Below are 14,097 nucleotides of genomic sequence, written 5' to 3'. Positions count from 1 at the left end.
AAAATCACTGAATATATGGCTGCCTTCAGTAATTGGTCTCCTCTACACTTCAGACACTTAACAATAATGTTCTTTACAAAGCTATTCACCTTTACTCCAAACTAATACAAAGAGACAATACAAACACAGGACAGAGAAAAAAATTATTTAAAGCATGTATTAATAAAAAATGAATCATACACCTGCAGCAGAATCATTTTTGTTTCTGTCATGTTCTTGCAGCATCTAAAATAGCTACACTGACTCAACTGAAAAATGTACTACCTATCTGTGACTGAGCTTAAGAAAACTGAAATAATACTTCATCACTCAGTTAACAGATGTGCAAACAGGATTAATTTATATCAGTAGTCACAAGTTAGTAATTCTGACATTTGAAAAGAAGCAATACTGGAGAAAAGGTGGATAAGGAAAAATACTGCAGAGTCATGAGGAATAAATTTAAGAACACAGAGGTATGAATAAAAACCATGATATATCAGGAAGATATTCCATATGCCTATATGCTGAAGTGTCTGTTTTAGACCTGCTCTATGCCCGATGTACAATTTTGCTAGTATCTATTAGCTAGATTAGATCAAGTAATCAGACTGCCTGCTTGGAAAGACGTTGATTCTTAATTCTGCCAAGTAATTTTGTCAGACTTAGCAATCAAGTAGTAACTTGCCTGTGGAGTGCAGATTCTGAAAGAGGAATTGTCATGAAACATGAAAGAGCTCCAAAGCACTGAGAGCACTGCTCAAAGACAATTCCTATAACTCTTGACCCTTTACCACAATTTCAATTCTGTGTCTTCCCTCAGGCATGCCTCCATTCTGAACTAAAAAACAAACAAACAAACACCCAAAAAAAAATACCAATGTAACAACAACAACTAAAAACTTTCCAAAAATGTGTATAACCACTACAACATAAATTCCATTCCTAATTACTACCACTAAAATAATCTATCCTCAGCATCAGCTGAATATCTGTGAAGCCTCATATCTTTGCGATCAGGACTTCAGTGGAAATAGGACTGAGAATGGCAGAAAGAGATTTCGGCTGCACTATCCTGTGGTCACATTCATTCCTCCCACATAGACAAACAAGTCTAATGATCTCCAACAAAATATCTAAATAAAGGAAAGTGTTAAATAAAACCAAATTTACGTATCCATGCTGATGTTGCAGTGTTTTAATAGTGCCAAGTGTTACTTTTCAAGAACAAAGTATTCTGATAAGTATTATGCAGGTATGATTCCCATTCACAGCAGCTTCTGGTTTAAACATATAACAAGAGATGGAGATACTGTAAACATTGGAGATAAATGAAAAGAAAGTGAGTGGAAGAAAAACAGAAAAAAAATGGTGAATCATACCTAGTATCATAAGAAGTCTATGACATCAACTTATTATTTCTTGTTTAAACCAAGTTCCAAAGATTTTCACACAAAAAAAAAAAATCTGGAATGATGTACAATGGCACTAAACTTTTGTAGTATTAGTGCTTTAGGCAACACACCAACTCCGTATTACATGATTGCCCTATCTGATAAGTTATGCACCAGCTCCTCTCCAAACTATATGGTAAAAAACATTTTCTTTTATGTTGGATATATCCTCTGATTAACCCTCATTAGCAGATTGTACAACATGGCTTTCGTTTTTGCATTCACGATTCCCCATTATGTGACTAATACAGCCTGGGTCAATGGTTCAATTTGCCCATATGGGTTTAACACTAAAAGCATAGACTCATGCCAGATGACCCACAGTCTGGATGTTAAGGGCACTGAAGGGGTTGTCTAAGAGACAGCCCTCTGAAAAGCCAAGTTTAAATATCCAAACCAACAGCCCCAAACCTAAACCTCTTCAGAATTGCCTTCTTTTAATCAGTTTTATAGCATTTGAGGAAGATATTTCAGGAAGCATGGATGAGAACTGTGAGGCTCTTATGCCTTATTAGAAATATTGTTTTGCCTTTAACTCAAGCCGAGAAGGACTTGTTTTTTGTATTGAACTGTGCTGGTAGACAAGGGATGGAGATGGTTACCTCAGTAACACCGCTATCTACCATTTTAAGCAGAAGCATGAAGCCAAAGTATATCATTATTAGGTGTCATGGCATCCAAAGAATCCAAACGATTCAACTGTCAAAATCCAAGTCTGAATTGCAGGGACTGAGGGAACACTATAATGGAGAAAAGAGTTTGACGCTGACCTGCATGCAAGCTGCAGCAAGGTAAGCGGGTGCACATGGGTCTTCCAGATTCTTCTGCTCTCCTCACGTTATTTATTTCAATTTTCTCATGGTTGATTTTCTTCTTTATATTGCTAGCAGGTTCAGCAGCACCTTGGAGAAATTCATTTTCCTATGTGAATTCTGGGCTCACTCCCCCAAAAGTAAAAGTAGGCTGCCTCAGCACATCAAAATAACAGCTATTTACAAAAAGTATCCACCAGTGGGGGATATGTCTGATCTGAGTAGATAAGCTCTAATGAGACCTTAAATTTGAAATGAAAGCACCATGGACAGGAATGACTAACACAACTTTCCAAAATATGCCAACAGTGAAATACCCAAGTTCACAGCTCTTTTACAATGCCTGCCTAAGAACGATGCTGCTGTTGGGAGGAGGAATGACATAAGGATTTATTACATTTGCTATTGCATGTGTCAGCTTCTAGGACTGAAACTTATTGACAATATCTAATAGTGATGAGCATGCAAATAGAAAAAAGAAACTTCTGATAATTAACCAGAGTAAAGAGATACTGACTTAGCTTCATTTGTCATTGCTATTAGCAGAATGCAGAAAAAAGAAATGCCGTATTATCTTAAGGAACAGTTCCCAAAACATCTGATTCAGCTCAGATACAAGGAGGGTACCATACCCAAGCACATACAAATACACTGAAAAATCAATATGGCTCTGCTGAGGCAGAGTAACATTACTATGAAAATCCTTAATTACTGAACAAATACTTCTGGGAAAGTTTCTTTTGTTATCTCTCCTTCAGATCATCTGAAATAAGTCAATTTTCCAACCAAAAATGTCATCATCCACTTTAAGGTAAATATTTATTGGCAGAGACATGCAGTACTATTGGCTTCAATATTTGCAAGGTAGGATGCTTTTCTAGGGAGGAAATGGCTGCATACCAAAGCTATTTCCTGCCTCATACAGAAACGAATACGTACAGAACTGAAATATCAAATAGATCTGTTTTAGACAGGATGTCCTTTAACTTTTTCAGCTCTAAGAATCCCAGACAACAGTAGTCATCCATCAGGGTTGCTGTCATGCTGTAAATCCCTACTGTTTTCTTATTCCATGTTCTCTTCTACTTTCTTTTCTACTTAATTTTTCCCTCCTGATTCCACTTACATCTTTCTTTTTTTTACATTCTCACCTTCCTCTTGTTTTTAATTCTTAAAATCCAAGAACAAGACAATCTCCAATAAATCACAAAATTAAAATTTTTTTCTTGTTTGTTTTTAGAATCTCTAAAAGACCTAGTTTTTGTGACAAAATATTTTGGCACAGCAGAGCAGAACATGTTTACAGAGCATGAGAAAAATCTCTGGCATCACATATTATGGTTTCAGCAACTGCATGCAGATAAAATTAACACACTCTCCTCACAAGATACGCAGATTTTGCTCTGACTCAGGCAGGGGTTATACTTACATGGTTCAAGAACTGTTTTTTAAAGCCATGGAATATTGCAGCCCGATAAAACAGGAAGGGTTGGTAGTACTCTAGCATTGCTTCATATTGTCCTTCGCCAGCACACAGAGGCACACCGAGTGGAGTAGGACTCGCCTTCTACTTCAGCTGCCTGCCACCTTGTCTAATGCCCAGAGGCCTGAAGGTCCCATTATCTTAATACAAAAGATTACCATCACTAATGGATTCAAAAAAATGACAAAACGCAATGAAGATGTCTTCATCCACAACAGTTTACACCATAGATGGCAAACATCAGAAAATAATTCCTTAATGGAGTTTTTAATTTTAAATACTGAAAATGAAACCATGAATAAATATATCCCATATAGATAGTTGCAGATTTGGGCATGTCTACTTCCAGCTCTTATATTTCATTGAAAGATTATTATAATTGGACATCTATCTTGGGTGATGTTATTTCTACAGAAGACATCTTTTTGAACAATGCTATTTCTACATTACAAAGTATTATAACGATTCCACTGTTTAAAGGTCTTGATTTTATAAAATTAACTACATCAATGACATCCTCTAGCCTTTTGTGCACTTCTGGCTCCAACTTTGTTGCTGCAATAGATTACTATGAATTATGCAGCAAATGAAATTCATGTGTGGTGCTATCTTGGTAACCCTACCCCAGGAATCTTTTTTTATTATTATTAATCCACTCAAAGCAGCTTCTCTATCAGTTGTTACACTTATTTTTTTTTGTTTGTTTGTTTGTTTTTCCTATAAAACATTGTTTTTATTAAAGAAGTAATTTGCTGTTGACAATATAACTTCTCCAGGATATCTTGCCCTTAGTGGTTCACTAAAAAGTAGTTCTTCGTGCATGTCATTACTGAAACAGAATCCAGCAAATACCATCAGCTCAAACACGTTAGAAATATCTGTACTTTCAGCTAACTGCATAGTAAACCTACGACAATTCACAATGTGTTTCTTCAAATCTTCAGCAATGTTTCCTATATATCTTTCAATTTCTGTCAGTATTTGCTGACAAAGAAATGCATTTTGGTTTGTTGTTGAATTGTTTTCCATGTATTATTTCAGCCATTTTTACCATGGCAGGAAGTGTTTCCCCAGTGGTATGTGATATTTTATTTTATTTTACTTTATTTTTGTTATTAAGTAAGAAATCTTAAAAGAGGCTTCTAAAGATTTATTGTTTAGTGAAATTTTGTAAAGTATTGGATTGAGTATCACATGACTTTAAAAAAACACTGAGAGGCTTGTCTTCTCATTCCAGATGCTTCATTTTTAGAAGCCTGGCCTATCATGATGGCTTCATACTACCATTAGCTAACATTGCATGGCACAACGCACATTCAGGGTGAGGTTTATTGTTAATGATAGCAGATGTAAATCCATATTTAATGATAATTTCAGCTCTTTTTGGCTGACTTCTTGTCAGATCTCATTAGATTGTCATTGCTTTCCCTCATAATGTGTTTGATGAAGAGATTGTGATAGAAGCTGGGGAAGAGTCAGCTTTGCCATTTCCTTGTTCTCTTGCAATTGCATTAGCTGCAATATCTTCAATCTTTGGTCTCTGCAGGAATCTTTTTAAGCCACTTGTCCATTTTGCGAGGGTTAGTTTAGTTAAAACTTGGTAATACAATCCATTGAGCCACTTACCTAGGCACGCACTAACTGCAGTACATCGCAGTGTGCTGAAAGTGCGCCAACAAGCGAGGGAACCATGGAGAGCCCCTCTGTTGTGAGCACCCACGCTTCCCCCAGGACACCGGTACCGTGTGTGACGTGGGACCCTCTGACATACGGAACAAGCAAGAGCACCGATGCCAAGCCATATGTCAAATATTCGTATCAGTGACTTCTTTTCTTATTTCGTAAATAAAAAGTAAAGACGCTCTAAGTGTTTCTTCAGTCACCCCAAGGGATCCACCCTGCACACCCCGCTTTGGAGATCGCTGCCAGGTGCGAGCAGTGAACGACTGCTCTGCTATTAACTTTTTTCCAGGTTAACTGGGTGCCCTGATTTTATAATTAATACGTTGAATCTTTCAAATGTCTTGTTTAAGCTCGCAAATTTCAACCTTCTTTCTCCAAAGGATTTGGAAAACCTGTTGACAGGCTTCGCTGTCTAAATTCGGAGCAGAGAATTAGCCTCTTGCCCTCTGTCGGGTTTCAAAAGCAGCGATAAAAAGCACCGGGGAACAACCGCCACAGAACAAGACAAGCCTGCAGGGCGCGACCCAGGTGTGGCTGACACCGCAGAGAGCCGGGACACCAGCCAGCCTAACGCCCCTTCTATACCCGACTTTCTTCCTTTAGTCGCTCCCTTCCTCCGTTCCGCCCGACTTACGGGATGTCCCCAGGCTGCAGCCTCGCACTCTGTCTGCTTTTTCCGTCGCGGCTTCCCCCGCCACGGGCCGCGTGTCGCCCTGCGGGGCGTTACGCTGACAGAACTGGGCGGCCGCCCCCGCCCCGCCCCGCCCCGCCCCGCCCCCTGCCGGCCCAGCCCCGAGCCGCCTCACGGGCCCGCGCGAAGCCGGTCCCCCCGCCGCCCTCTCGCCCGGCGATGGTGCGCACAGGGCGCGTCTCGCCCTGCCCGACGGCGGCCCGACGGGCTCCTGCAGGTAGGGGCCGGGGCCGGGGCCGCCTGCGCGAGACTCCCCCTCCTCTGTCCCTGCCGCCGCCGCCCCCGCGGGCCGGCAGCTGCGGGAAGCCCGCCCCGCGCCTGCCCTGTGGCGGCGGCCCCGCGGGCGGCGCGGTGGGGTCTCAGCAGCGTCTCAGCGGGGTCTCCGTTGGTCCGGCCGCGGGCGCCAGCCTCCCGGGCGGGCCCAGTCGTAACCGGTGGTCCGCGGCCCCTGGGGCGCGCGGGGCCTGAGGGGCTGCGGGGCGGCACCGGCAGCGCGGAGCCGGTGGGTGCCCGGGGCCGGGGCAGCCCTGCCCTGCCCTGCCCTGCCGTCCCGGCCGCTCCCGCCGGGCTGGACGCGCCCTGGCGTTTGGCGCAGGACTCGCCCGTTTTCCTCCGCCTTCCCCCCTTCGGCCGGCCACCGCGCCTCAGCGCCTGAGGCGTCGGCTGCGCCGCTCGGTTGCACTCGAACTCGCTCCGAATCAGCCGGAGCAGGCTGGCGCGGGGCCGCGCTGCCCTCCTGGCCGGGCGCGCGTCACGGAGCAGCGGGGAGCAGCCGGGTGCCCGCGGAGGGCGCGGCCCCGCCGCCGCAGCAGGACGGCCTCCCCCGGCGGCCGGAGGGGCGCAGGCCGCGGCCACCTGCGGCTCCCCGTGCGAGCCCGCTCCGTAAGCGCGCTCCGGCGGCAGGCGGCCGGCCGGCCGTGCGGGGGAGTAGCTCGGCGCGCGGCCCGCGGCCCGGCCGGGCTGCTCCCCGCGAGCGCCAGCTGCGCGTGCCGCCGTGCTGCGCGGGAGCTCCTGCGAGGGCGGCGGCTGGGATCGCCGCCTGGCGTGCTGGGAGCCCTCGGTGCCTGGGGAGCGAGGCGTGACTCATCGGTCTCATCTTACCCCCGAAACGTCTTCTGTGTTCTCAAAAGCTTAATTTTCAAGCATGCTTTTACATGTTTGTGAAGTAACTTTTTTTCAGTTTCGCTAGCTGACTTCGCTAGTCCTTTTCTGGATTATTATTTTTTTTCCCTCTCAGTGACAGGGGCAGTTGCATTGCACCTGAAATGGCCTTAAAACCACTGCAGTAGTGCCCTAGTGCTTGTTCTGGTATTTCTTAACGTAGATTACAGTAAGCTGCAGAGGTTGCAGAGACCATTTTCAGGAGGCTTCACCTGCGGTCGCTGCCATGCAGTGACTCCTGCAAAGGAATGCCAGGAAGCGAGTTTCAGCTCGGCACCTAGCGAGCGAAGGCAGTGCAAGTGGATACCAGGATAAAGGCACCCTTTATTCTGGCCACAGCATCCATAGTAACCTTGGGATCTCAGAGGTGCTGTGCCTTTGTTTTGTATTCATTTTTGTCACTGTTGTTTTCCCACCTTACATCTTTGAAAGCTGTGGTGTGTTTTAATATGGAAATTGGTAAGGATTTTGGCACTTAATACTGAACTGTTAAGTTAAATGGATTATAGGGTACTTAAAATATGAAAATTGAGCTCCGTATTAAAACTTTCAGACATCTCTTTTAATTGCTTTCAAAAAAAATAATGAACCGGCTTTCTGGCACATTACAGAAGCATCTATATTACACTCTCCCACAACCACGGAATAGCTGCTAGTAGCAACTATTTTCAAGTTAGTGAAAAGATTGAAATAAGTCTCATGTGACTTCCAATCATAAGCAAGTGGGCTTTTTTTCCCAGTGGGCTTGTTGTAGTAGGCAAGACTCTTGATTGGTCACTTAGTGTTTAAATATTTTTTCCCATTTTTGGATATCTCCCTCTTCTTCTCCCACCCTTGTGGTTTTTGTAACGCTTCATAGTGTTAAAAATGTTTCCTTGGCCATGTGTGTCTGATCTCTTCCCCCTGTTAAATTAAAACCATCAAAAGCACTTGTATTTACAAATTGCCAATCCTGCAAATGTGTGCTTAAGTGAAGATCCCACTAAATGAATGATTCCCTTTTGGGGTTTGACACATTCCTAAAAAGTGAATACATCTGCATACCTAACAAGCTGTGGAAGAACAGACCTCCAGCTAAGATCTTGAAATATCCTGGCTTTTTCTTTTTTTTTAATCATTTGTTGTTCTTGTTTAAAGATGCTTCTTATGTTAACTCCCTTTCCAGAGAAGAGTTTCACACCTTGTGAGCTTGAGGGTGTTTGGAATTCCGATGCTCTTTACTAGAAGACAACTGGAAATGGTTGGCATTTTTATTTCAGAGACTTATCATTTTGCAGCTAGATTGCCAACAGAATTTTATTCTAGGTCTCACCTGTATTTGAAGCTGTAAGATTGCTAGGCGATTTATTTGCTGCTTAAACAGTAGCATAATTATCTGTATGTAGGCAATGCTGAAAAGAAAAGACAAGCCTAGATACCGCAGAACTACAGCACTCTAACACTGCTTCAAACATGACTAAAGGACAATTGTTAATTCTAAAACTAAACCTGCAACCAGAAAATACAAGGGGATAAGCCAGAATTGATAGAAAACAGTTGTCAGATAGACAAATGCATGTGCTCAGGAAAAAAAGGAGGAAAAAGACCTATTTCTCATGCTATTTAGCCAAGTAATTTTTGAAGTTTTCCTCAATTCCCTGTCGTCCCTGCCCCCCCAGTATTTAAGTTTGGAAACTCTGGTCCTGATTATTAATAAGAAGAATAGGAACCTTGTTGTAAGAGGAAACAACTTGTTCAAAATAATCAGAATGCGTACTGAGTTTGTTCCTTCTTATGCTGGCAGTTTTAAAACACCTTTGTGAATGGGAAGAAGGTACTTGTTTCAACAAGATGTTTTAGATAACTTCACATGTTCTTTGTTCAGAATTGAATTTTCTGACATGCCTCAGAACTTAAATTGTTATTGTTAGGTCTTCTGTAGCTTAATTAGTGCTAATTGGTTTTGTGATTGGCAGATATCTTAATAAAATATAATTAAACTTGTTAGAACACAAGTGAAAGATAAACATGCATCTGCATTATTAGCTTTATCCTAGAATACCTTGAACAAATCCTGAAACCTTTATTGCTGTTAGTGATGTTGTTTGAAAACTAAGTGTTTAGAGTTGTGGTGTGTGTTTGTTTGTTGGTTGAATTTAAAGTGGGATTTATTACATCTGAGATTTATGGGGGAAGAATTCATACTAACATATTAAGGTGTTAAGATTTAATATAAATTCAAGTGACTGAAAACCCATTGACTTCTTGATTACAGCATTTGGAAGTTGACTTGAATATACTATGACACAGAAGTTTAAAGTCTTTCTTGGAACTCTTTGGCTTACTTCTGTGTATGTGCATGTATACAAGTGAAGTAAAAAATAGAGTTAAATGCCAAAAGATAATTTTGTGATAACAATTAATCTGGGGTACAAGTATTTTTTCTTTTTTGTCTAGCATGCAATCCTGTATGTACTTAAATTGTGTTTTCTTCTTGCAGTCAAAGCTGGAGGTATGAGAGTGTCTAAAAAGCAAGAAAATGGACTTAAGAAAAATGGTAAACCTCCAGGAAAAGACAAGACGAGGTATTGCACTGCAGGGCTGGTTTCCCTGCCCCATAGTTAAAGTTCATAGGCAACAGGCCAAAGGTTGTAAATAAAGACAACTATTCAACTCTGAAGAGTTTAATTCTTAAAATAACTTGTGCAATTAATAAATAAAATGCAACTTTGAGGTAATCTACTACTAAAAAAGGCTTCAAAACCTAAGGAAGATGCCTTGCAATGAAACACAAAGGCTGAATATCTTCTCTGTTTTTATGCTGTGGAACAGAAATGAAAACAATGTCTTGCCTACCTTTCATTAGTAATGTTCAGTCAGTTTCCAATTAAATAAAATTTATTTTAGGCAGTCCATATTCTTAAGGGAATGAAAGGAATGTGTCCCACCCTCCATAAAGAATCTTTTATATCTCCTGTATAGGCCTTATCTCCTATTTCAATCATAAATCTTATTTGTCTTTTTCTATTTTCCACTTCCTAAGGTTGATCAGGCTATTTTGCCCCAAAATGAAGGCATGCTTCTCCTTCTGGATAAGAAGCAGTCAGTGAAAACAAGTGTTTTCTCCTACGGCTTTTTCAAATGAAGACTAGCTATTCCTTACTTTACCACATACCTTTGTTTTTGCACAAAAGTTCCCTCGAAGGTCCTGTGATTCTGCTTGGGCATATCTGGAATTGCAGAGTCATTGCAGGGTACCTCGCTCCCTTCTCATTGCTATGATGTTCAGAAACTAGACGGTGTGACGCTAAGGTGTTGTATCCAGTGATTTGCTCTTGGAATACATCTACTGTGTCCTGATAGAACCTTGCTGTGCAAGGAAGTGGTGTACATGCCCTCCTCCATATAATGATTAGGATATTTGTGAAGGAGTGGAAGACATGAGTTGTAGCCCACTGTCAGCTAGAAAGGGTACGTACCTAATCGTATCCTTTGCCTTCACCAGTGAGCTAGATGCTTCCTGTTGAAGCTGAGCTAATTCATAGAAAAAGACTAGAAATTTGTGAGTATAAGACAAAATGTAGTGGTTAAAGTGCTGAGTTTGGGGGGATGGATCTAAACTTCCACTCCCTGTAACTGGAATGCATTTAATGCTTTTATCCTTTTTGTCAGCTTTCAAAATATGTAATGTGTAAGGTGAGAGTGGAACTTGGAAATCCCTCTCTCTATTGAGTGCTCCTGGTCCTGGCATATGCTTGCTCTTTTTCTAGCCCTCTAAAACTTTAAATTTATTGCTGCACAGTGAATGGCCCAGCTCCACTGAGGAGAGTACAGTTGATCTTGTAGACTCTTGGGAAGAGACGTGGGTTTCGTTTCCTTTAGAATGAGGACAGCCTGGAGCTTGTACTTCCATTGGAAACTGTTTCAAACATCATTAGGGTATGGGTAGACAAAAAACATCTGTTGTTGCTTTAAGTGAATATATCATCTTGTTCTCAAAGAGCATTTTCCACCTGTGGGAGTGGGCTCTGATTTCTGTCTGGATATAGACGCCTCCCACGTTGTGTCGATGTGAGGCTGGTTTTATGCATAAAAATAGACTGAAATGGGTTAAATATTGTGTTGCATCTCACAAGAAGAAAAGAAAGCATTTTGAGCAATCTTTCTATGGCCCTCATGGTAGCTTGTTCTGGGCTTACTGAAGAGACCTGCCCAAACTTGGAGCAGCTCTAGAATCCTGTCTTCTTACAGCATGCCTTGGAATTATCCTGAAAGCTGTGAGTTAGCCCTTCCACCACTAGGGATTTAGAGACTTCAGTTACTTTTAACCTATGAGACAGGTGCCACCTATACTGTGATGTGTCTATAGTACCTAGGTAACAATTCAAAAAGCCTGAAATAGGTAGGATTGCTAAACAGTCTGGCAGGCTTTGGTCTGATTCCTGCTTTTGCTTGTGCGTTTTTACCCCCACTGGGATTTAAGTTGCCTGTATTACTTAAACAGATAAACAGATTTGCATCTGGCATTTCTGAATATCTTTTGCTGCTATCAAGAAGTCTTCCTTTTTAGTTGAATATCTGTGTCTACATTGAGTCATAGTATCAGTGTCTGACAGCCAACACAAAGTACTGTAATCTAGTAGAATCCTTGTGAAATAGATTATTTTACCAGGATTTAAAAGGGAAGCTTGTGACTGGAATGACAGCTGAACTCAGGTTTTGGATGAATGTGATTTTATTTTTACCTCTATTTTTTTTTTCTGGATAGCTTTTAATATTAAAATTAGCTTTGTTTAATTTTATTTAACACTGGCATAGTGACAGTGTTTTGGCAGGCCTACAGAAATCACCACTGTGGGTTTATGTTTGTTTTTCTTTTTCTCAGTGGCTTGGAGGACACTGATCTAAAATAATTTTTTTTGTAACAAAGCTGAGGCAGTAACACTGACTTCCTTCCTGTTTACTTGTTCACTGCTCTGGGATCAATGGTTACTCAATATAGTATACATACCTTGTTGGAATGATGGATTTTGTCAGGTTGCAGTCATACAAGTCACAGGAAAATTGTTAAGTAGTAATCATACAGATTCCCTGTCCCTGTGTTTGTGATTCAGATGAGATTATTTGATAGTCTCAAACAAGTCACTGTTACAGCTCTAAGTGGCTGGTCTGAGCTGAGTTCAGTCTTGGCAGGAGCTGAACTTTGAGATTTAGTTCTAAAAAAGTGTACTTACTCTAGAGGTGCTGTGTAATATATTGCATGATAGAACATAATTCATCATCTTAATGACTAATTAGATGCCTGCATGAGTTTATAGATAATACATAAAAATTGGTTATAGCTCATTATGTAAGAGAAATGGCTTCTGTTTGGGGGTTTTTATTTCTTTAATAACCCTTTTTTTTTTCTGGAGGATTTTAGTTTAGAAGGTTTTTTCACCAATTGTTAGTTGTCTGGGTCCAGTCTTGCTGCTGTCTTTTTCCAGAATATGGTTATCCAATGGCATAAACATGTATTTAATATCTTACATTTGTCATTTTGGCAAACTATCAATTCCTAAATTGAAATTTCAATAGAAAGTTTATCTTGTCTCATCTTCCGAATCATTAGCTTCACTCAAGCAGTATCTGCTTTTTCAAGAGTCACGGTTAAGGTGTTTGGTACCATGTATATGGCTGATACTGACTTTCCTTGACTGCATTTTAAGCTATAGAGGTGTCACTGCAAATAATAATATCATCAGAAGAATGTGTAATCTTCTAATGCTTATCTGAAGTATTTCATACCCACAGCTTGTTTATTTGGAATGTTGGTGATGTGGCTAATTCGCATTGAACTACAAGGAAGTTAATGGGATAATCTTGTACAAAAAGTTCTTGCTTGACAATTTGCTGATGTCAAAGAAAATATTCCCCTGCCAGAGGATGAATGTTTTTCATAGGCCTAGATTAGAACCAAGAAAATAACGAAGTCAAATTTTTTACTTCTGTCTTTCCATGCTAGACTTCGGTGAAGCTACTCCACAGTGTAAAAAATTATAAAATATAGTATTTTCTATAAAACTATGTATAAATAAAAAAGAAAAGCCACAACACAGATTTTCCATTGCTCTATTCTGAGGCAGCATACTTTCCTTTTTATATCATATAGTTAGCTCCAAAACTTAAATTTCCATTTTAGAATGTTTTTTATTAACAAGTTTGAAAAATAAGTGGCAGCGTTTTTGCAAGATGGAGATGCTAAATACTTCTCTTTCTCATGCTTTACAGTGCTGTCGTCAGTATTTCAAAAATTCAGAAGATGAGTGTCATACTGGCAGAAGCACTGGACAAAGTAAGTACATGTGGAAGAACAAGATATGTATTTGTCAAGGCCTCTCCATAAAACTAAACAAGAACAAACAAACAAAAAAAAACAGTGAATTTTCCTTAAATTGCTGTCATCTGACATTTGTAGGCTTATCATCCACTACTAAACATTCCTGATGATAGTCTCTAAAGAAACAGATCGTATGTGGGTGAAATGCTAGATGGCTAAAATGTAACCAGCAGTCTCTTATTCTGCTATTTTTTATTTTTAATTGTTCTGTGCATTTCTACTCCTATGTAGCATTAAATAAGTAGCCACAAAGTGGTTATGTGTATATGTGTTATAGAAAAGTACTATTAGATATTAAAGTGTATTTTTTTTTTTTGTTTTAGTGGTATGTTGATTTCAAATTCACGGAAGATAGAATGGTTTGGGTTGGAAGGGACCTTAAAGTCCATGTAATTCCAACCCATTCCATGGGCAGGGACACCTCCCACTAGACCAGGTTGCCCAAAGCCCCATCCAACCTGGTCTTGAACACTTCC

At 40.8% G+C, this 14,097-nt stretch overlaps 1 protein-coding gene and 1 long non-coding RNA gene across 12 annotated transcripts in view; one reads left to right on the top strand and one right to left on the bottom strand.

Moving 5' to 3' along the window:
• The window catches only part of LOC310901681, a 23,380-nt gene extending 17,223 nt beyond the window's left edge, over positions 1-6,157 (bottom strand). For 2 of the 6 annotated variants that reach the window (XR_014586022.1, XR_014586023.1), the window contains exons 1-3: positions 6,046-6,149; positions 3,675-3,868; positions 2,204-2,335 (exon numbers count right to left, since the gene is read on the bottom strand). This is a non-coding gene — a long non-coding RNA (uncharacterized lncRNA). Of the gene's footprint in view, positions 1-2,203; positions 2,336-3,674; positions 3,869-6,045 lie in introns of all 6 variants that reach the window. The other 4 variants (XR_014586024.1, XR_014586025.1, XR_014586020.1 and 1 more) reach the window with 3 other exon arrangements.
• Positions 6,048-14,097, top strand: part of DAPL1 (death associated protein like 1) — a 20,259-nt gene continuing 12,209 nt past the window's right edge. For all 6 annotated transcript variants that reach the window (XR_014586014.1, XR_014586015.1, XR_014586016.1 and 3 more), the window contains exons 1-3: positions 6,048-6,319; positions 9,743-9,827; positions 13,513-13,576. Coding sequence is in view for 1 of the 6 variants with exons in the window: in XM_083841767.1 (XP_083697893.1) it covers positions 6,049-6,319; positions 9,743-9,827; positions 13,513-13,576 (420 nt within the window). In the remaining 5 variants the exon portion in view is untranslated. The remainder of the gene's footprint in view (positions 6,320-9,742; positions 9,828-13,512; positions 13,577-14,097) is intronic.

Source organism: Anser anser, assembly GCF_964211835.1.
Source record: "Anser anser genome assembly, chromosome: 6".
Taxonomy (NCBI): Eukaryota; Metazoa; Chordata; class Aves; order Anseriformes; family Anatidae; genus Anser; species Anser anser.
Note: the sequence above shows the minus strand (reverse complement) of the source record. Positions and strands in the feature narration are given on the sequence as shown.